General features: G+C 44.8%; 1 protein-coding gene across 3 annotated transcripts in view; it reads left to right on the top strand.

The window, feature by feature from the left end:
- The window catches only part of LOC137355740 (ras GTPase-activating protein nGAP-like), a 67,037-nt gene that overhangs the window by 25,451 nt on the left and 18,101 nt on the right, over positions 1-23,485 (top strand). For 2 of the 3 annotated variants that reach the window (XM_068021216.1, XM_068021218.1), the window contains 7 exons: positions 12,363-12,451; positions 14,642-14,721; positions 16,080-16,233; positions 16,746-16,844; positions 18,485-19,033; positions 20,701-20,845; positions 22,682-22,826. In XM_068021216.1, coding sequence (XP_067877317.1) covers positions 12,363-12,451; positions 14,642-14,721; positions 16,080-16,233; positions 16,746-16,844; positions 18,485-19,033; positions 20,701-20,845; positions 22,682-22,826 — 1,261 coding nt within the window. Of the gene's footprint in view, positions 1-11,808; positions 12,188-12,362; positions 12,452-14,641; positions 14,722-16,079; positions 16,234-16,745; positions 16,845-18,484; positions 19,034-20,700; positions 20,846-22,681; positions 22,827-23,485 lie in introns of those variants that run through there. The other variant, XM_068021217.1, reaches the window with a different exon arrangement.

The following is a 23,485-nucleotide window of genomic DNA, read 5'->3' as shown; positions in this document are numbered from 1 at the left end:
CTATTTTTCTAATAATCTAAAAATTATTGACATATTGCTCTTTCATATACACTCCACTGACCAGATCCTTAACTATGTATATCAACTCCTTTTTGGAACCAAAGCAAAATACTGCAGATGGTGGAAATGTGAAATAAAAACAGAAAATGCTGGAAATACTCAGCAGGTCAGGCAGCGTCTGTGAAGAGAGACACAGAGTTAACGTTTCAGCTCTGTGACCTTTCATCAGAACTGGAAGGTGGTAGAGATTAAACATTTTACAAACAAATGAAGAGACAGGTGGGGGGAAGAGGAGGAATAACCAAAAGGGACGGTCTGTGAAAGCGTGAAGGGCAGGAATGATTAAATGCAAAAGGTATGATGATTCCGCTGTTGTCATTTACACCTCCTTTAGACCCATCTTTTGTTTCTTTTCTTGTGCCAATAGAATCCCTTTTGCTTTGCACCATCATCCCCTTTTGTCAGTTAATCACTCTGCCTTCCACCCTATCATAGACCTTCTCTTTTATTCGTTGCTCTTCACTCCCCCTCTCCCTGCCTCTGTGTTTGCTTAGAAACTGTTTAATCACTAACTTTTCTCAGTTCCGACAAAAGGTCATCAAACTGAAACATTAACTCTGGTTTTTTTCTCCACAGAAGCTGCCAGACCTGCTGAGTATTTCCATAATTTTCTGTTTTTATTTCTGATTTCCAGCATCTGCAGTATTTTGCTTTTCCTTTTGATAAAATCGACAAGAGCCCTTTCAAGTTTTTTTTGGGAAATGGCTAGTTTTTGAGCTTCCTCAATGTTCGAAGACAAGGTGTGACTCACAACTCAAGTGTGAGAATGTTGTTTGCTTTTGAATTTCCTCTTTCTCACAGACATTCAGCAAATTCTGCGATTGTCTGAGTTACCACTTGACTCGGGTGTGGCATGAAAGAAAGATTTGCATTTACATAGCGCCTTTCACAACCTCAGGATGTCCTAAAGCACCTTACAACCAATGAAGTACTTTTGAAGCGCAGTCACTCTCATAATGTAGGAAACAGAGCAGACAATTCATGCACAGCATGATCCCACAACCTGCAAGGTGATAGTAACCGGGTAATCTGTTTTTGTGATGTTGATTGAGGGGTAAATATTTTTCAGGATACTGGGGATGTCCCCCCAGTTCTTATTTGAAATAGTGCCATGGGATCTTTTATGTCAATGTGAGAGGGCAGACGGGACCCAGTTTAACATGTCAACCAACAGACAGCACCTACCACAGTGTAGCACTCCCTCAGTACTGCACTGGGAGTGTCAGCCTGGAATTTTGTGCTCAAGTCTCTGGAGTGGGACTTGAATTAACAGCCGTCTGACTCAGAGGTGAGGAATAATATGGGATAAGGGGAATAAAACAAACTCACAGAATACACAGGCTGAGAGGAACATGAATTATGAATTGCTACTGGCCATAACTCTCTGGTATCAGTCATGGTTCAGTGGCAGGTTGTGGTTCAACCCCACTCAGACTATAGTATGCATCCAGGCCGGCACTTCCAATGCAAGTACTGAGGGAGTGCTGCACTGTCGGAGGTGCTATCTTCAGATGAGACATTAAACCGAAGCCCTCTCAGATAAACGCAGAAGATTCTATGAGGCTATTTTAGAAAAGAGCAGGGGAGTTCTTCTCGATGTCCCGGCCAATATTTATCCCTCAACTAACATCACTAAAAAAAAAATTATCTGGCCATTATCTTATTGCTGCTTATCAGAGCTTGCTGCATGCAAATTGCCTGCCACATTTCCTACATTACAACAGAGACTACACTTTAAAAAGTACTTCATTGGCTGTAAAGCGCTTTAGGATGTCCTGCAATTGTGAAAGGCACCAGTTCAATCTTTGTGATCTTGCTTTGTCAGCTCAACTTTTGATGAGTTTCAGTTTAGAACCTTCTCTGCACATTTTAGGTGGAGCACCCTATAAGCCTAGGAGTTTATTGAAGGGGTTTTGTATTCAATGTCCATTATTACATGGCGCAGTGGTTAGCACTGCAGTCCCACAACTCCAGCGACCCGGGTTCAGTTCTGGGTACTGCCTGTGCGGAGTTTGCAAGTTCTCTCTGTGACTGTGTGGGTTTTCGCCGGGTGCTCTGGTTTCCTCCCACAGCCAAAGACTTGTAGGTTGATAGGTAAATTGGCCATTGTAAATTGCCCCTAGTGTAGGTAGATGGTAGGAGAATTGAGGGAAGGTGGGGATGTAGCAGGGAATATGGGATTAATGTAGGATTAGTATAAATTGGTGGTTGATGGTTGGCACAGACTTGGCAGGCTGAAGGGCCTGTTTCAGTGCTGTATCTCTCTATGACTACTACTAAATCCCTGAGCTCTTGTAATGGCTTGTGAGCCCTTGTGATAACCTGGAATCAGGAGAGCTTTGGTTCCACTGATAAACACGAAAACTTTAACAGGCTGAAACCTCTTCCTGTGGAGTGATGAGGAACTGGAAGCCTCATTTTCTATTGAATATCTTATCTCAAGTAAGCTTAACTGTTGTAACATCCTTCATGTGTCTCATCAAGCTCCCTGCCCTAGGTTTTGTGAAACGTTACTTCTGCAGACATGTCCTGTTGTGATGCATGCAGCAATAACAGATGATGGAAGTAGGTGTGTCTGAGAAAGAGAGTGTGAGACAGAGGAGGAGTGCGTGTTTCCAAGATTAAAGGTGTTTGCATTCCTGTGCGTATATTTAAGAAGTAATCTCTGTCTGCTGATCATTCACTTTTATCTTTAAACTGGGGCCCTCCATAGGTGTGCTGGACCTCACTGTTATGAAATGGGTATTGACACTATTGTGTCAGTGAATTAGTTGGAGGCGGGTGGGACTTAGGACAGGACTCAGCAAAGAAAGGTAATTTTACAGCAAACTGTCTACGTAAGCAAACAGAACTGATGATCAAAACCACAGCAAAGTCTCCTGATAAAAGCAGGATTATTTCTCCTGCAGAATACAGTGAGTGGGGAATAACAACATAATACAAATTATTTTTGAAAAATCAATTCCAGTCACATACAGTAATGCAGTCTCCAGCAATGATTGAACAGGAAATTATCCAATCTTCTATTAATGGGTAGACCTTGTTATACTCTAGAGAACAAGTTGGTGAAGGATAGAAATGGAGCCAATCTTTACAACATTTTATAAGCCTCTATTACAGAGTTACACATTACAGCATGCACTTTCTAACCCAACGACCACAGTCGTGCCTGTGTCTATTTATAGGGTTACAAGTGAATCCCCAGTTAATACCCACCACCTGCTTACAATTAAACGCGTTAATATACAATTAGCAGCACTCTCACCTCTGAGTCAGAAGGTTGTGGGTTTAAATCCTACCCCACATCTTGAGTACAAAAATGTAGGCTGACTCTCCAGTGCAGTACTGTGCCGACTTGCGGATAAGCCATGAAACCTAAGCCCTGGCTACTTTCTCAGATGGATGCAAAAGATCCCACGGCACTATTTTGAAGAAGAGCAGGGGTGTTCTCCGGTATTCTGCAATCAACATCACTAAAAAAACAGATTATTTGGTCATTATCACATTGCTGTTTGTGGGAGCTTGCTGTGCGCAAATTGGCTGCTGAGTTTCCTACATTACAACAGGGACTGCTCTTCAAAAGTACTTCATTGGCTGTAAAGTGCTTTGGGATGTCCTGAGCTTGTTAAAGGTACTACAGGCAGCCTCACCTTTATACAGATCCCATTGAAGAACAGGAACAAGCTGTCCACTTTTACACAACAGAAAACCCCTGTAAGTAGACACAGGCAGAAACTGTGGTCATTGGGTTAGAAGGTGCACGCTGTAATGTGTAACTCTGTAATAGAGGCTTATAAAATGTGTAAAGATTGGCTCCATTTCTATCCTTCACCAACTTGTTTTCTGGAGTATAACAAGGTCTACCCATTAATAGAATATTGGATAATTCCCTTCTCCCAATGGTGAAATAGCAGACCCCCCTCCCCCACCCCGTGTTTTCCTGGTCCCACAATCTTTGCCGGGATCAGAGAGCTGGGCTTCTTCACGCGCTGCAGGACAGGAGGCAAAAGGGTCCAGTTGCCCCTCCGTCAGCTACGCTCACATAGACTGAAGTCTTGAGTACAGAATGTATGAGAAAGCAGAAAGACAGAACTTGCCTTTCTATAACGCCTTTTACAACCTCAGAGCCCCACGAAGCTGTTTACAGCCAATTAAGTACTTTTTTTTTGAAGTGTAGTCTCTATTGTAAGATAATGCAATTTGCGCACAGCAAGATTCCACAAATAGCAATGTGATAATGAGCAGATCATCTGTTTTAGTGATGTTGATTGAGGGATAAATGTTGGCCAGGACACCGGATGGAACTCCCCTGCTCTTCTTGGCAATAGTGCCATGGGATCTCTTACACCCACCTGAGAGGGCAGATGGCGCCTCGGTTTAATGTCTCATTCAAAAGACAGCACCACTGACAGTGTAGCACTTCCTCAGTGTTGCATTGGGATTGCCAGCCTGGATCACGGGCTCATATCCTGGAGTGGGACTTGAACGCAACCATCTTCTGAGGCAAGAATGTTACAACCTGAGCTACTACTGGCGTCTCTGATGAGATGGAGGCTCTGCAACCACTAGTTTGATTCGATTGTAGTGACGTAAGAAATTGCAAGCGTTTTGATTGCTTAGTGTGCGATTGTCACCAATGCTGGTGTACCTCCCCATTTTGATATCTACTGGCAGTTCAGACTTGTTCATTTACCATTTCCTCAGCACTTTACCAATCAGGACTCTTTAGCTGCCTCTTAGTGATAATATCTGCAAGATGTGATGGGCTCCACCTCAGCAACATTAACATGCAGCAGTCTTTGATAAAGATGACTGATACAATCTTTGGTAAGCTACACTGCTGTGTGCTGGTTTATATCAGGACTGGCATAGGAAGTCCACCCACCTTATCATCTAAAGTTTAGATTATTAATCCCATTACGTAGAATTACATCACGTCTGCAGCACATAAACTGGCCATTGGGTCGATGCTGGTGTTTTATGCTCCACATGAGCCTCCTCCCACCTTCATCTCACCCTAGTGAAATTCAACATCCCTGTTCTAAATAATGAGCCCACTTTTCATACCAATAGCACATTGGACCTTTCATCTATTTGCTGCTGTATCCTTCCTCTAATTAAAAGGTGGCGTAGTGGTAATGTCGCTGGACTGGTAATCCAGAGGCCCAGACTAATGCCCTGGGGTCACGGGTTCAAATCCCACCTCGGCAGCTGGTGTGATCTAAATTCAATTAATTAATAAAAATTTGGAATTGAAAGCTAATCTTAGTAATGGTGCCATGAAACTGCCATCCGTTGTTGTAAAAACCCACCTGGCTCGCTAATGTCCTTTAGGAAAGGAAATCTGCCGTCCTTACACGGTCTGGCCTACATGTGCCTCCAGCAATGTGGTTGGCTCTTAATGCCCTCTGAAAAGGCCGAGCAAGCCACTCAGTTCAAGGGCAATTAGGGATAGGCAACAAATGCTGGCCAAGCCAGTGACGCCCACATCCCAATGAAAGAACATTAAAAAATTCTAAAGATCTAATTACATGTTATTGTGTTGCTGTGACCTGGGATGTACTGCCTGGGAGTAGGTTCAACTGTCGCTCTCAAAAGGGACTTGGACCAATAATTTGAAAAGGAACAATTTGCATGGCTATGGGGAAAGAGCAGGAGGGGGTCTAATTGGATAGCTCTTTCCAAAGAGCCTGCACAGGCATGATGGGCCAAATGGCCTTATGTGCCATATGATTCTACAATCATTTCAACCATTGTTCCTGGGAGGCTGCAAGAAGACCCAAGGGTCATCAGATTTCTAAACATTTCTGTACCTACTGACTTACTCGACCCAATTTCTGTTGGGATATCCTTCAGAACCCATTTTCCTTCGGACAGCTGACTTTGGGGCTCGGTTCTCATCTTCACTGCCCCTGGCGTAGAGCTACACGTGCAAATCAGCTCACATCAGGAACTTGGGAGTCAACCTGCCATGACATTCCATCCACTGAAAGGAATGGGCTGAATGCCACGTGGGGTGGGATGGGGGGAATAGGAGCCGGCACAGGTCCAAATTCCCGATATTCACTCCCATGGGCGCAAGTCTTTCAGAAGGTGAAAAGAGACTCCCTCAGAGTGTGTGTGGCTCCTGCGATGGGATTCCCAAGATTGTGCCAACATTTGTAGTGCATCCACCCCATTTACCACCGCACACAACAGTCACAGAGACAAACATGTCATGTCACCTGCTAGAGGATGCACTGTATATAATGTTGAACTGTCATGGAGGTTATCAGTGAGCCACGTCCCCAGTATGAACCCAGTCTGATCTCGGTATATTAACAATGAGTGGATTCTTGCAGGAGAAGTAGCAGAAAGTTCACGACGTACTCTGTTATTAATGTGCAAACTGGCTAGCAAGTTCAGATGGATTAATAGATATGTCATGAGCTGTGAATCTCCAGAACTTGATGGTCAATTTGCACTGTTCCTACCGACCAGTGGAGTACTGAGTTGGGTCCACCAGGGTTCGGTGTTGGGACCAAGGTTCCCCGTAAAATTTTGTTGTTGTGCCTGACCAGATTTTTCAATGTGCGGTACATTTAGCAACCGCGGTGTATCATACAGAGCGGGGCCTACGCGGTGCCTTCCTCGCTGATGTGTGGTTGCGCACACGTGCAGGTTAGTGGAAACACTGGCTGGGACCGCTACTACTAGTATGTGGGCGGAACAATAGCAGATGAAATGCAATGCAGACAAGTGTAAAATATTACACAAAGGAAGGTAAATTGGAGTGACATGCTTTCCCCATGAATGGTGCTGTAGTAATTATGGATGAAGCCAAATGAGACCAAGGAGTCTTAGTGGGCATGACACTCACCCGTTAGCAAGCAGCAGCAACAACCACAACTTGTATTTATATAGCGCCTATAACGAGGTCAAACGTCCCAAGGTCCCAGTTCGTGATTTCAAAGGAAATTGGATGGGCACTTGAGGGAAATAAAATTGCAGGGCTACAGGGATAGAGCAGGGAATGGGACTGACTGGATTGCTCTACAGAGAGCTGGCATGGACCCGATGGGCTAAATGGTCGCTTTCTGTGCCGTGACGACTCTATGACTATAATACTGTTTGTCTCGCACAAACTGCACCTCGCCCTAAGCCTCCCTGTTATTTTTAAGAACTTGCTGGATTTGCACATTAATTGCCTATTAAACTCACCCCAAGAAGGCATATTAACCAGTCCATTCCCATAAAAGCTGCTGTTGGCACTGAGCAGTCTGTCGTTGGGATGAAAGAACAATTTTCAGCTTTTAACAAACCTATTATATAAAGTAAATCTTCCACCCCTGCCTCAGCTCATCTGCTGCTGAAACCCTCACTCACACCTTTGCTGCCTCTAGACTTAACTACTCCAGTACACTCCTGACCGGCCTCCCATATTCCAACTTCTGTAAACTTGAGGTTATCCAAAACTCTGCTGCCTGTGCCCTAACTCATACCAAGTCCCATTCCTCTATCCCCTAGAGAGAGGGCTGCTGACCGCTGCTCGCTGACCTACATTGGCTCCCAGTTAAGAAACGCCTTGATTATAACATTCTCATCCTTGTTTTCAAATCCCTCCATAGCCTCGCCCTCTCCCCATCTCTGCAATCTCTGCCAGCTCCACAACCCTCTGAGATCTCTGTGCTCCTCTAAGTCTGGCCTCTTGAGCACCCCCGATTTTAATCTCTCTGCTACTGGTGGCCGTGCCTTCAGCTGCCGAGGCCCGAAGCTCCGGAATTCCCTCCAAAACCTCTCCACCTCTCTCTCCTCCTTTAAGACGATAAGGCTAACTCTTTGGCCAAGCTTTTGGTCACCTGTCCTAATATCTCCTAACGTGGCTCGGAGTCAAATTTTGTTTTATAATGCCCCTGTGAAACGCCTCAGGACGTTTTATCCTTTAAAGGCACTATATAAATACAGGTTGTTGTTGTAAATTTTATCTAGCACAGATAAGCAATTAAAAACATCTTTGGTTTTCCTTTTCACTGACCTACCCTGCAGCACATTGAGAACAGGAAACAGAAACCACATCTCACATGCAATACCATATTGCTCAAGTTCTTAACGGTCCCTTGTGGCACACAATATATAGGCTCGGTGGGGTGCGGGCAATACAAGCTCTGGTCAACAGACAACCACGTTGAACAACAGTGACCATGGAGCCAATAGGACACAGAGACAGTCTACCAAATACAAAGAGGCAATATAAGTAGTAAGTGATACAAGTGGCGTTCAATACTGGAAACTGATTTCAAATCAAACCCACACTGATGGAATACAAATCCCAAATAAAATGAATTTGCATTGTCCTAACCCAGTTCCTATCAGGTCCAGATTAAGACAATAGAACATTTATAAAACATAAAACATGTACAGTGCTGTCTGCCGTGTTGTAAAAATGATGTTGAGGCACCAGAAAGGGTGCAAAGAAGATTTACAAGATTACCCAAACAGTGAGGTCATACCTATTAGGAAAGGATGAACAGAATGGGTCTCTTTTCCCTTAAAAAGAGAAGGTTGAAGAGTGACCTCATAGAGGTCTTTAAAATTATGAAAGGTTTTGATAGAGCGGATACAGAGAGAATGTTTCCACTTGTGGGGTAGAGCAAAACGAGGGGCCATCAATATAAGATAGTCAGCAAGAAATCCAACGGGACATTCAGAAGGAACTTCTTTACCCAGAGAGTGGAGAGAATGTGGAACTCGCTATCACAGGGAGTAGTTGAGGCGAATAGTATAGAAGCATTTAAGGGAAAGCTAGAAAAGCAAATGAGTGAGGGAAAAGGGAATAGAGGGTTATGCTGATGGAGTTAGATGACGAAGGATGGAGGAGGCTCAAATGGAACATTAATGCCGGCATGGCATAGTTGGGCCGAATGGCCTGTTTCTGTATTGTGTATCCTGTGTAATTCAATATGAAACTACTTGCATTTTAGCCACTAGGTTCAAGGTTGGTTGATAAAAAAAAAAGAATATACATTTATATAGCACCTTTCACAACCTCAGGATGTCCCAAAGCACTTGATAGCCAATGAAGTACTCTTGAAGTGAATTCGCTGTTGTAGGAAACAAGGTAGCCAATTTGTACACAGCAAGATCCCACAAACAGCAATGAAATAAATAACCGGATTATCAGTTTTAGTGATGTTGGTTGAGGGATAAATATTGGCCAGGGCACCGGGGATGTAGAAAATGGAACTATTATACTACTGCATTCGGTGCTGCTTTTCTGGGGTTGGGATTAAAGCCTCCTTTGGGGTACAGAAGGCTTTGTTTTGCATCTAAACCCGCTGACGTTGGGGTACTATTTTCATGATCCAGCACTTCCACTACACAATTCAAATTAGGTTTACTGACCTCCATAACCAATTCCTGGGCTATGTGTTCCTATTCCCCAGTGTCATGGAAGGGTCACACAAGCAGTCATGAAACCCACCCCATAGCATTATGGACTGAAATCTCTCTGCAGAGGAAATTCTAACTGATATTGCAGGAAAGCTTCTCGGGAATATTACGGTGGCGATGTGGGTGGTACCAATGTCTCTTTACTCCAAGAAATAATTTTAGTTCTAGTTTTGTCTCTTTGGGCCTAATTTAATGATCCCGTGTTCGCAGGCAGGAGTCTGCATTGATGCCGAGCAGGAGTCAGATGGTGTTGTTGGACTGTAATGTTGACTCGGGAATGAGGCAGCTGTCAGTGGATTGATGTTAGGTCAAGAATGGCGCAGCGGTCAGTGTGATTGGTATTAGACAGTACAGAGTGCACATGGCACTGGGGATTGATGTGATATTAAACGTTAGTTAGCAGGGACTGGGGCCTGTACTGGGTGAGGCAGGGTGCAGAGAAATTGCTGTGGGGAGTCACGGTGCTCAAAGCAGTCACACTTCTGCACCAATGAGCCGTTAAGAGACTCAACAGAAGAGCGAGTGGAATTGCAGATAACACATAAACCAAGTGTTGACTTATTTCCTGTGTCTGAGGATCTGAAAATATACCTTCATCTCCAAGTAAAACTCTCTGCTCTTGCATGGTCTTGGAGAATTAAATGGTCAGACAGTCATATAATTTGTTTTTAATACTGAAGCTCTGACTGGCTTGTTGGTAATAGTATGGAGGGGTCTAAGATACATTCACTTGGCATTCAAGATGACTTTGGTAGAGTTTTGCCTGGATCACAGAAACAAGAGATGTCAAGATAGATTCAGGGCTCAAACACTCGTTAATTGGTGAAGCACAGGACTCAGCGAGGTAGACCTAACTTTGTGACTGAGCGTAAGACTGGCATGGTGCGTTGAGAATCCACTATAGAAACTGAACAATTTGCAATCCCATTGAATTCAGTTTTACATCTGGGTGGCAAGTTCAAAATCAATCCCAGTTGGTTCTGGAGCAAGTACTAATCAAAAGGTAGGATTATTATTGATATATTTCACAAGCAAGACTAGTACCTTGCTCTGCCTTTCCCACCCTTGACGCTCCCAAAGATTTATAACATTGCTGAAGTATCTCAAAGTGTTTCACAACAATTTGCAGTTATGTCGTAAAACATCCCAAGGCACTTCACAGGAAGGCAATCAAACAAAAAGTTTGACACCGAGTCACACAAGCTGATATTAGGACAGGTGACCAAATACTTGGCCAAAGAGGTAGGTTTTAAGGAAAGACTTAAAGGACAAGAGAAAGGTGGAGAGGTTTAGGGAGAGAATTCTAGAGCTTTGGGCCCAGGCAGCCCAAGAGCCTGGCTGCCAATGATGGAGCAATGAAAGTTGGGGATGCCCAAGAGCCTAAAACTGGAGGAGCAGGAAGATCTTCGCAATATTGCCTCATGAGCATCATTGGACCAAAGTCCTGCAAGTTCACTCCCTGAGATCTGTCTGGTGTCTATTCTTTGATGTAAACTATGACTGGATGGACAGCTTTCAGGAGACGAAATTCCAAGAAAGTTATTTGTGTCTTAAGTGAGTTTTTTGAATGGTCGGTAAAGAGTCTTACAAACATATCTGTGAAAAAATGAAAAGAAACTACAAATTTGGTAGTGCCTGTGAGCTTGTTTCTTAAGTAAAGAAAGACTTGCATTTATATAGCACCTTTCACAGCTTCAGGACACTCCAAAGCAATTTACTGCCAATGGAGTACTTTTGAAATGTGGTCACTTTAGTAATGTAGGATGATAAGTAATAGTTTTATTTCAGGTCCGTCATGTGATACACTGCTTCAGTATAATTAATGAATTACAATGAAGGCCAAAGCCACTCTCATGTTTAGCTTTCGGCCAGACTGAGGTCAGAAATTGCCCTCTGGCCTGGGATCACCCAGCAGCAACGCCACAGGAAGTCTGGCAGCTCAGCTTGACATCGTTTAACAGGAGATCTGTTAGCCAGCTTTCATGTGCAAAGTGAACGTCTTTCAGTCGCAGTGCTGCCTGACCTTGTGCTGAGAAAGTCCACTGAGCGACACAACACATACTAGTATCTAATCATCACTCAGCAGAAAATAGCATGAGGTTGTGTCACACTGGAGTTGTGTCATATTGGTTAGATTGTGACATGAGTCTGTGCATTGTTTAATGGAGCTGCACACTTCCATTAAATGGTGAGTTTCAGACTTCCACATTCGCAGAATTTCTCCTTTACAGTGCCTTTAGAAATTTCAGCTTGTTAAAATTCCTCCTTGTTCTCAATCCCACCGTGCCTTGTCCCTCCCTATCTCTGTAATCTCCTCCAGCCCTACAACCCTCCGAGATCTCTGTGCACCTCCAGTTCTGGCCCCTGATTTTAATCACTTTACCATTGGCAGCCTTGCCTTCAGCCCCCTGACCCCTAAGCTCTGGAATTCCATCTCTAAACCTCTCCGACTCTCAATCTTTCTTTCCTCCTTTAAAACGTTCCTTAAAACCTACCTCTTTGACCAAACCTTTGGAGGAGTGACGAAAATCAGGGATGCTCAGGAGGCCAGAATTGGAGGAGCCTAGATATCTCGGAGGGTTGTAGGGCTGGAGGAAGTTTCCGAAACGGGGAGGAATGAGGCCAGGAGTGGGAATTGAAAACAAGGATGGAATTTCTTTTCAAAATCGAGGCATTGCCGGACTGGGAGCCTATGTAGGTCAGTGAGAACAGGGATGATGGATGAATGGGGCGGTGTGAGTTTGCAGGTTGTGTGCGCGGTTTAGGCTCTCTGATGAGGAAGATGCCAGAGGGAGCACAAATCAGAATACACTGGCACGGGTGGCAAGGTAAAACCAACAGGACTTGTCTTTACTGAATCTTTGTTTCCTCAGAGACAGTGCCTGGTAAAAAGAGCCCCTCTACCTTGAGAAAATTGGAAAGGAGCGGAGGGACTAGTGAGGGCCCAGTAAACAATGTGAAGGTAAGGCCATTCCACACATGGCACTATATGTACAATGAAAGTTTTTCCTGTTCTAGCCTTGTCTCGTGTTGATTTGTGTTGCTTAGTTAGGCTGTTTTTCACCATAGAAACATACAGCACAGAAGGAGGCCTTTGTGCCTATGCTGACCTTTTGAAAGAGCTGTCCAACTAGTTCCACTCCCCACTCTTTCCCCACATCCCTTCAGGTTTTTCTCCTCCAAACACTTATCCAATTCCCTTTTGAAAGTTACTAAATTGAATCTATTTCCACCGCCCTTTCAGGCAGCGCATTCCAGATCATAACAACTTACTGTGTAAAAATAAAATTCTCCTCGTCATCTCCCATGTGGTTCTTTTGCCAATGACTTTAAATTTGTGTCCCCTAGTTATCGACCCTCCTGACACTGGAAATAGTTTCTCCCAATCTACTCTAATAAAAGTTGTTGGTAATTTTGAACACCTCTATTAAATCTCACCTTAACTTGTTCTGCTGTAAGGATGTAAGGATGACAATCCCAGCTTCTCCAGTCTCTCCACATAACTGAAGTCCCGCATCCCAGATGTGCCTTTTTTTTGCAATAGTTTCTGCTTAAAATTTAAAGTCAGACCGAATATTTGACCAGAGAAGCCACCATCGCCTCGACTAGTTTGGGTGAAAAGTCCGCAACCAGCTTAGCTTTTCTGACTGGCCTGGAGACATATCCCAACACACCCTGGGGAGACATGGGGCAAGATTTTCCCTGTGGGCTTCAGGACCTCACCGTCAGGCTCAAATGGGGGTCAGAAGCCTGCAATGTGTGGGGAACAGTCACTCAGCTGTGATTTTCCCCAAATTGGACAATTAGTGGTCAGAGGGTAGGCTTGCTGTCCAATTAAGGGTGGCGGGTGGGCCCTTGGGAGGCCCCCAGCACTGAAGAAGTAGGAGCTGGCCATTCAAGGTAAGTGAGGGAGGTTGCTCCACCTCTCCAACTTCCTAAAATTTCAAATAAAATATCCCTCAGCAGCCAGGCTACCATTGTGGAGGGGAGCCCTCCACAAGGCAGCCTGTGGCTACAGCCAGGCAGGCATGAAGGGCCTCTAAGCCCGTCTGAAATGCTTGCCCCTCTGGTCTGCCTCCTCCAGGCAGCTAGCCTGTTTCCCAATGCCTCAGGGACCTGGAGGCTGACTGGAATTTTCCAGTCGGCCTCCGACAATAGGCCTGAATAGGCCAATTACAGGGTCAATTTGGCTCGCCCACCTCCGCGTCCAGAGGCCCAAAAATTCATCCCCTGGTCTCTCAGATTCACCTCATCTTTATGTGCGTGTACACACACATATACATACATACATGTATATGTATTGTATATTTCCTCTCAGATATGCCAAAATCATCACTATAATATTATTGTTATGAGATAGCAGTTACTGTAACATACTCTCATGCAATGAGAAGCTTTTTTATGGGTTACCAAATGTTTTTAGCTAAGACGTACTGTTTGTACAGGAAGCCATTGCTACACTTCCTGTTTTATTTGTCATTTGAGTAATGTGGAAAGTACATAATCAGACTTCAATTCTCAGAAGCTAATGTTAAGTGTGTTTCAAAGCAGAACCTTAAACCCGATGTCAACCCACTGTGCCCAGGAGTGCAAGTGTGTGCAAAGTGTTTCTACCAATGAAACAAGTTTAAAAAGATAATTAACTTAAAGAAGAATGCCTAGGACTAATCCAGGCTGTGTACCACTGTTGGAAGGAATCCTAAACTTCCCCCACAGCACCATGAGCTCTTCAGTGAGGGAGAACACTGCCAATATTGGACACCCGCAGAGACCCCCTGCGAAAATCGGCAACTCCCGGGGACCCCCCAACAAAAATTGACACACTCCAGGGACTCCCCCCCCCCCCAGCCAGTATCAAAACACTCCTGGGGGTCACTGGAAAATATTGGCAACTCCCGGGGACCCTTGGTAAGAATCAACATACTCCCTGGTCCCAGGAAATAATCGACATAATCTTTCTTTCTCTCTCACTCTCTTTCTCTCTCCGCCTCAGAGGGTTCCAAGTTTGAAAGTCTACACTCTGTAAGTTGGCAGCAAAATATTCACCAATTCATTTCAAATTGTGGGGTTTGAAAAGCTGGCAACCATCACTCCAGCCAATAGCTGGGCCAGGTCCTGCTCCACAGAATTAACTCTTTCCCTCCTGTTTTAGAATCTGATCATCAGACGATGGAAGAGGAAAAGTCAAAACCAACCAGAAACACCACAGTCTCCAAACCAAAACAGCACCAGGTACCACAATATTTCTTGAGGGGTCCAAGACAATGAGACATTCTGTGGCTCGTACCAGCATCAAGCACTCCTATATCAGGTGTAGGGTGGGTTTGAGACAGAGCGATCTCCCTTTCAGTGACATTAACCAGATACTTTCACTGTAATTTCTGCAGAGCACCTTGTACTACAATAAATGTGACTTCCACATAATTTCTCTGAATGAAGCTTCCAGTGTCATATTGGTATAGTAGCACATATTGCTGTGATGACAGACATTGTGCGTTACAACCTATCCTAAGATATTTTTCAATGGTCACTACCTTGTTACATCTATTGCTGATATATGCACTATTGTAACGGTTGGAGCTCTGAGCAAAAACTCAATAAAATGTAATTTTCTGACTTCAGGAACCTGGCCGGGAGCCTTGTTTGCAAACAGCATGCATTGGAAATTCGGGAGTGTGGCCTATGATTTTCCAAGCAGTGGTTTAGACAAGCCATGGGCATCATACCACCACTGGTTGGAGTAGTTTATGGTTGGAACTATCTTGCTGATAAAATCGCGGCCAGTTTAAAGATGCTTGCTGTGAGTAAATCATACAGCAATCTGTGGCGAGGGAGAGGTACCAGTGAATTGTGAATCACCACAGGTTGCTGGACAATTTATGTCTCACCGCCATTAGCCTCATGAAAATGGCAGCTCATCTTCAACCGCCCTGTGAGTTTTACGAAATTGCTGCATTTATGCATTAATTGATCATTAAACTCATCGCAGAAAGTTAGGGCTGGAACTTAATAGCAAAAGCACCTTTTTGATGAGATTTATGTTCCTGCCATGCTACTCAACCTCTTCTGCCCAGAAACGGAACAATTTAAACTGTGGAGCCTCATTCCTACAGATATAAATTGTTGTTAGAGATTTTTAAAATACGTTCTTACTTTTCCTTCTATCCTTATTTTCTCTCTCCCTCTTAATCCACTCTTTCTTTCCCTCTCTTTATTTCTCTTTATAAACCTGATTTGACTCTAATTCACCCTATTTCCTTCTCCCTCGTTCTGGTTTCTTAATCTTAACTCTCATTGGTTAAGGAGATAGACTGTTGGTCCCATTGTTCGCCAAGGTCCCAGATGCCCCGTTGCACTTGCTGTGAAGTTATCAGCTCACACTTGCGGTAAGTTAAGGTGCAGAAATATTTTGAGCTGAAAAGGGTGGGAAATAGTCTAAATTCACAGCGTAGGTCACGAGATGCCCCACTTCAACAAAATCTGGCCCATAGTCTTTGCATCCCTACCCGTTTTCACAATGATAATTAATGACAATTGTCTACTCTCAGATTCTTTCCGATTCTAACCTGTTTCTTCCTGTTGTGTCCTAGGCGCGTCAGTATACAGAGGTTGAGTGAAGCTGTCTCCTATGAGTCCTTGACGGGCTCCTTGAACCCAATAGAAACACTCGATCTATCTAATGAGACAAATGTTATCATCAGACCACTGCACAGCAGTATTCTGGGAGAGAGATACTGCTTCGAGGTAACGTGATTGATGTTCGTGTTTATTGCAGATCAGGCAGAGGATGGGGCCTGGGCGACTTCCATAGCAAGAACTAATAATAATGCTCACCGATTGGGCGGATGGGATATTTGGCTGCTACTGGGCATAACCTGCATCACTTCACAAATACACAAACAATGCCCACGGAAATTTGTGTCTTACCGCTATTTAAATGAAGCTCAAACTATCACTGAAAGGGAGTCTGCTCAAATAGAACTTCAATTACATTTTGGGGGCACTGATACCTAGACAGCAGCACTGATCTCACCATCATCCCATGAGGAATTTTGAAGAACTTGTAAGGGGAAAATAGCCCAGAGAATGACTCGTTTGAGGGGCTTTCTCCGAATGCAATTTCGAGTTGAGCTGATGATTTGTTGTTGGGACGAAAAGCCTATTTCACAAGGGGATCCTTCACAGGTGGGCCTACAGTCAGGCTCCTGGTCTCATCTTCCTCACTTGCTCAGATGCACTAACTTCTTGTATTTCAGGTTATTAATTCCAGAGGAAGTCGCTGCTTTGGCTGTACGTCTGCTGCAGAGAGAGACAAATGGATAGAGAATCTTCTTCGAACAGTCCAGCCCAACAAGGTAGGGGAAAGAAAAGGGAACAGCAGAATATTCTGGATATAAGCCAAGGGGGCAATCACATCAACCACTATTGTCATAGAGGTTCTTAACTCACTTGTACCAAATTAAGGTCTACTTCAGTATAATAGACAGAGGGTAGAATATTTGGGCAATGTGTGGAAAGAATGGGCTTGATCAACTGAATGGCCTCTTTTCTTGCTCTTTTGACTTATTTTCTCAATTTTTAAGATTTCTCTGTTGCTCATAAATCGTTTAGATTAGGGCGACACCAGCAGAACTGCTTCATTTAATTGCTTTCTCGCTTCTCTGAGATATTTCTTATCCATTAGGTACTTAGACTGGAATTTTACAGACCCCAACGAGAGGGCTGGTGGCGGGGTGGGGGAGGGGCCAAAAAAATTGAGTGGGAGGTGGAGGGGGCTGTCCCTGATGCCTTCCTGCCCCCGCTGCAATTTTACACAGGACGGCAGCAGTGAGAAATGGCCCACCCCAAGCCAATCAAGACCCTTAAGTGGCCAATTAACTGGCACTTTTGGGCCTCCTCCCACCACGGGTATTTTACCCTTGGCAGTTGGATGGCAAAGACACCAAGAACACCGCCAGGTAAAATCCGGTGGCCTTCTTGCGGGCCCTCCTGATTGGGCATCCTGTACCCCACGGAGGGGTGCCCCCAAAGTCCCAACCACCCCCACTGCACAACACTCCTCACAACCCCCCCCACCAACCAATACCCCTTGCCTCGCCGGGGCCCAGCCGATTGTCTCCGGTGAGGCCCTAAAAACCTACCTGCTTCCTCTTCGTTGACTTGGTGCAGTCCCAGCAGTGGCCACCGCTCCTGGTGGTGCTGCTGGGACCAAAAGCTGCCGGCCCGCTGATTGGCCAGCAGCTCCATTAGGCGGAACTTCCTTCTTCAAAGAGGTGGATGTCCCGTCCAAGGCCAATTAAGGGCCCGGGGAGCGAAAAATGCCGGTCTGGCTCACCAGGCCTGACGGAGGTGGGCTCGCCACTGATTTTTTGGACAATGGGGGGGGGGGGGGCACAACGTTAAATTCCGGAATTAGTGTTCCACACATAAAATGTAAGAAACAAAATTCTACCGACTGATAGCAATGCATTGTGTGTTTTGCTGTAATGCAATGCTACAGTTTTCATTGCAGAGAAGACATTTTCACTTGTGTGGGAGAACCCAAAACTAGGGGTCATAAATATGAGTTAGCCACTAGTAAATCCAATAGGGAATTCAGGAGAAACTTCTTTACCCAGTGTGTGGTGAGAATGTGGAACTTGCCACCACAGGGAGTAGTTGAGGTGAATCACATAGATGTATTTAAGGAGAAGCTAGATAAACACATGAGGGAGAAAGGAATAGAAGGATATGCTGATAGGGCGAGATGAAGTCAGGTGGGAGGAGGCTTGTGTGAAGCATAAAGACCAGCATAGACCAGTTGGGCTGAATGGCCCATTTCTGTGCTGTATATTCTATGTAAAGGGACTGGAGACCTTTGTTGGATGAGACTTCAAAAATTACTTAATTGACTGTTAAGCGCTTTGGGATGTCCTGAAATTGTGAAAGGCACTATAGGAATGCAAACTCTTTCTTTTGTCTATCTTTCACTGATTCCTGCTCTGTTGTTTTCAAGGATAACTGTGAGAGGGTGGAGAACATGCTGAGCCTTTGGGTGAATGAAGCTAAGGACCTGACACCCAAGAAGAAGTACTTCTGTGAACTGCACCTCGATGGCTTCCTCTACGCTCGCACAACCAGCAAGCTCAGCAATGAGGAACTCTTCTGGGGCGAGCACTTTGAGTTCAACAATCTGCCCCCTACAAAAGAAGTCACCTTGCATCTCTTCAGGGATGAAGATAAGAAGAGGAAAGAGATGAGTGCCCTTGGTTCTGTCACCATCCCTCTTGCTGAGGTCACGGGCAGGCAACATGTGGAAAAGTGGTACAACATTAACACTCAGCCTCTAAATAAAGGCAAAGTAGTGGTGCCAACAATACGGATCAACCTGCGTTACCAGAACATCAAGGTCCTACCTATGATACACTACAAGGAGTTTGCAGAGTACCTCATCTGCAACTATACTACTCTGTGCACTGTGCTGGAGCCGTCCCTGAAAGTGAAGGATAAGGAGGAGGTGGCCTGTGCATTGGTCCATGTTCTACAGAGTGTTGGAAAAGCCAAGGTAAGGCAGGTCAACCCTGTTACTCTTCTTGGGTCCTCTTACCCTCTGAGCAGACCAGCCCAGCTGCTACTTGGAGTATCCTGGTGTAACTGCACCATGTAAATTAGAACTCCTTGCTTCATGAGTGTATTCTTGAGCTGCCTCTAAACTTACACAACTGTAAGGGCAATGGGATTATTTTTGCCAATGTAGCTTAAGGCCACCCACTGAAGACCCAAATTTTAATATGTGGGCGCACAACTCTGGTAAAAGAATAGGAGGGGGAGATGAGGAGACTTTTTTTTTTTACGTAGCGAGTTGTTGTGATCTGGAACACACTGCCTGAAAGGGCAGGTGGAAGCAGATTCAATTGTAACTTCAAAAGAACTTAAGAATATAAGAACTAGGAGCAGGAGTAGGCAATTCAGTCCCTCGAGCCTGCTCCGCCATTCAATACGATCATGGCTGATCTCATCTCGGCCTCAACTCCACTTTCCTGCCCGTTCTCCATAACCCTTCAACCCATTACTAATTAAAAATCTGTCCATCTCCTCCTTAAATTTACTCAATGTCCCGGCATCCACCGCACTCTGGGGTAGTGAATTCCACAGACTCACGACCCCTTGAGAGAAGTAATTTCGCCTCATCTCTGGAGTGGATAAATACTTGAAAAGAAAAAAAACACTTGCTGGGCTATGGGGAAAGAGCAGGGAGTGGGACTAATTGGATAGTCAAAGTGCCAGCACAGACACAATGGGCCTTTTTTTGTGCTGTAGTGTTCAAGGATTCTATGATCTCCATTTCCGACATTATCCATTTTTATGCGCTCTTTACCAAGTAGTATTAATTAATGAATAATATTGTTTCTCGAACTCTTTTCCACTAAGAACTGGGTTGATTCTGGCCAAACTTATTTCATGTATCACCCTCTCAGAAGAAGTGAGACTTGGTCCTGGCTGTGTGATGACACCAGGTTCCTCTCTCCCATTATTCTTATTCCAAGGATATTTGGAAACTAACCCATGGGCCAAATAGCTGGACCAATCATAGGTCTTAGGTTTCACCTTGAATCCCAGGCCAGCATTGATACTTGATAGTTGAAACAAAGTTGGGAAAAGTCAAAGAAGTATTTGGCTTGGAGGCATAAAGCTTTGGTTTTGAAAGCCTTTACATTGAAACATTTCCTATGTTAAAGGTGCAATGCAAATGCAAGTTGTTGTGGTGGTTGTTGTTCTTTTGTTGTTCTGCTCAAGAGGCCAACCAACCCGGGGGAAAAGCTCCACAGTGCACTGGCACCGATCCAAATGCACAATGTAGACGTGTGAGCTGAGATTGGCAGAATAAGCAGGCTATTCAGTGGGGATGGGATGGGGGGGAATCCATCACTGGATATCCAGAACACATGACTGGATAGTGTCCATGAGAAAGAACTGTGAGTTTTGTATCCTTCCTGAAGTCCACAGAGGTGTCCTGACTGGAGCAGCTATCTCAGCACTGGATGGAGATTGAATTGGGGTCCGGTCTATAAACTCTAGTGGCATAGCAGGTGCTAATATAGCCACTTAGTCATCAGAGGAACCTGACATCTTAACATAATCTAGAGAATGTTCATTGAATCAAATTGGACTCTTTTCTCAACTGTGTCTGTGGATAAAACTCTTTTCTTCTGCCTTTCCCACGAACTGTAGGACTTTCTGATTGAATTGGGGATCGTAGAGGTTGATCGCTGTGAGGAGAAACACTCAGTGCTCTTCAGAGAAAACACCTTGGCTACCAAGGCCATTGACGAATACATGAAGCTGGTTGGACAGAAGTATCTGGTAGAAACTCTTGGTAAGCAATGGGGGAACGTGACCTTCACCTCATAGAGGCTGGGATTAGGGTTGCCAACTCTGGTTGGACATTTTCATGAAGGGTCCATTACATGACCATCACCACGAACCACCCAGCCTCCACCCTATTGGCCATCCTCCGGGTGTTCTGGCTTCCCACGGCCAATGGGAAAGGGAACAGGCTCTTTTTTACTCAACTGACTGTCAGTCAAATGACCTTTTCTTTCCCCACCCCCCCATCTCCAATATTCTTACAACTAATAAATGAAAGTGTTAAGAAATGAAAAAACACACAATTTTACTTAAAGCCCCCTAATGATTTGCCTCCTTGGTTGTTTGCAGCAGTGTACTGGAGATTAATCGTCAGCTCCTGGAAACTCCAGGACAATCCTGGAGGGTTGGCAACACTAGACATTTGGGAATGAAATCAGGAAGCATTTTTTTCGCACAAAGGATTGTGGCAATCTGCAACTCTCTCTTCAAAAGGCTGTGGATGATGGGGTCAACTGAAATTCTCAAGACTGAGATTGATTAAGAGATATTTGTTGGGTAAAGATATCAAGGGATATGGAGCAAATGTTTTTATTATTTGTTCCTGGGATGTGGGCGTCACTGGCTAGGCCAGAAATTATTGCCCATTAATGGCCACTTTCCCATCCTCCATCTGAGTATCCACAATGGTAACACTCAATAGGCCAATAGAACAATAAGCATCTGTTCTAGCAATGCTCCTATTGCCTTTAGAAGAAAGAAAGAATTTAGGAAGAGGCCATTCAGCCCCTTGAGCCTGTTGTAGCATTCAATTGGATCATGGCTGATCTTTATCTTACCTCCATCTTTTACATCTATCTAGTGTGATGGAATACTCTCCACTTGCCTGGGTGGGTGCAGCTCCAACAACACTCAAGAAGCTCGACACCATCCAGCACAAAGCAGCCAGCTTGATCGGCACCTTCAACATTCACTTCCTCCACCACCGACGCACAGTAGCAGCAGTGTGTACCATCTACAAGATGCACTGCAGCAACTTGCCCCATCTCCATCGACAGCACCTTCCAAACCCGCGACCTCTACTACCTAGAAGGTCAAGTGCAGCAGATGCATGGGAACACCACCACCTGCAAGTCACACACCATCCTGACTTGGAACTATATCGTCGTTCCTTCACTGTCGCTGGCTCAAAATCCTAGAAATCCCTTCCTAACAGCACTGTGGGTGTACCTACACCCCAAGGGCTGCAGCGGTTCAAGAAGGCAGCTCACCACCACCTTCTCAAGGGCAATTAGGGATGGACAATAAATACTGGCCTGGCCAGCGACACCCCCCCAATCCCCCGAAGGAATAAAAAACACATTTGCTCCATACCCCTTAATATCTTTACCCAACAAATATCTCTTAATCAATCTCAGTCTTGAGAATTTCAGTTGACCCCATCATCCACAGCCTTTTGAAGAGAGAGTTGCAGATTGCCACAATCCTTTGTGTGAAAAAATGCTTCCTTATTTCATTCCCAAATAGCCTGGCTTTAATTTTCAGGTTAGTTAAGACTGGATGGAGAGGTTAGAACAAGCAGGGGGTGGGGCTTCTTGCCTGCACCATCTAGTGGCCAGATATACCATGACATGCGCACTTTGTTAGAATAAGATATCCTAGTGCCTAAGTTCTCATTAGGTTACAGAGCATGGAGTGGGGAGATTTGGGATTGGTGGTGAAAGAAATAAGAAAATAATATATTTCTCTGACATTGTCCATCCCGATGTGAAATTGTTAATACAGGTGGCAGGCAACAGGTGTTGAATTACTGGGGACGCTGAATCTCTCTCAATGTCATTTACAGGAGACTTTGTGACAAGACTTTACAATCCAGAGGAAAATTATGAAGTTGATCCCAACAAATGTTCAGCCAATGGTGTGGCAGAGAATCAAGCCAATATGAAGGCCAGCTGTGAAGAGGCATTTAGGCAGATCACAGATTCCCATTGGTGAGTACATGAGAAACTGAATTGGAGCAGCCACATAAATACTGGACTACAAGAGCAGGTCAGAGGCTGGGAATTCTGTGGCGAGTAACTCACCTCCTGTCCACCATCTACAAGGCACAAGTCAGGAGTGTGATGGAATACTCTCCACTTACCTGGATGGGTGCAGCTCCAACAACACTCAAGAAGCTCGACACCGTCCAGGACAAAGCAGCATGATTGATCGGCACCCCATTCACCAACCTAAACATTCACTCACTTCACCACTGACGCACATTGGCGGCAGTGTGTGCCATCTATAAGATGCACTGCAACAATTCACCCCGCCTTTGACAGGACCTTCCAAACCTGCGACCTCTACCGCCTAGAAGGACAAGGGCAGCAGATGCATGGGAACACCACCACCTGCTGTTCCTTCATGACGACTGGGTCAAAATCCTGGAACTCTTTTCCTAACAGCACTGTGGGTGTACCTACATCCCAAGGACTGCGGCGGTTCAAGAAGGCAGCTCACCACCACCTTCTCAAGGGCGATAAGGGATGGGCAATAAATGCTGGTCTTGCCAGTGATGCCCACATCGCCTGAATGAATTAAAGAAATAGGAGCAGGAGTAAGCGATACTGGTCCTCGAGCCTGCTCTGCCAACCAATAAGATCACGGC

This window comes from Heterodontus francisci, chromosome 43, assembly GCF_036365525.1.
Source record: "Heterodontus francisci isolate sHetFra1 chromosome 43, sHetFra1.hap1, whole genome shotgun sequence".
NCBI classification, from domain to species: domain Eukaryota; kingdom Metazoa; phylum Chordata; class Chondrichthyes; order Heterodontiformes; family Heterodontidae; genus Heterodontus; species Heterodontus francisci.
Note: the sequence above shows the minus strand (reverse complement) of the source record. Positions and strands in the feature narration are given on the sequence as shown.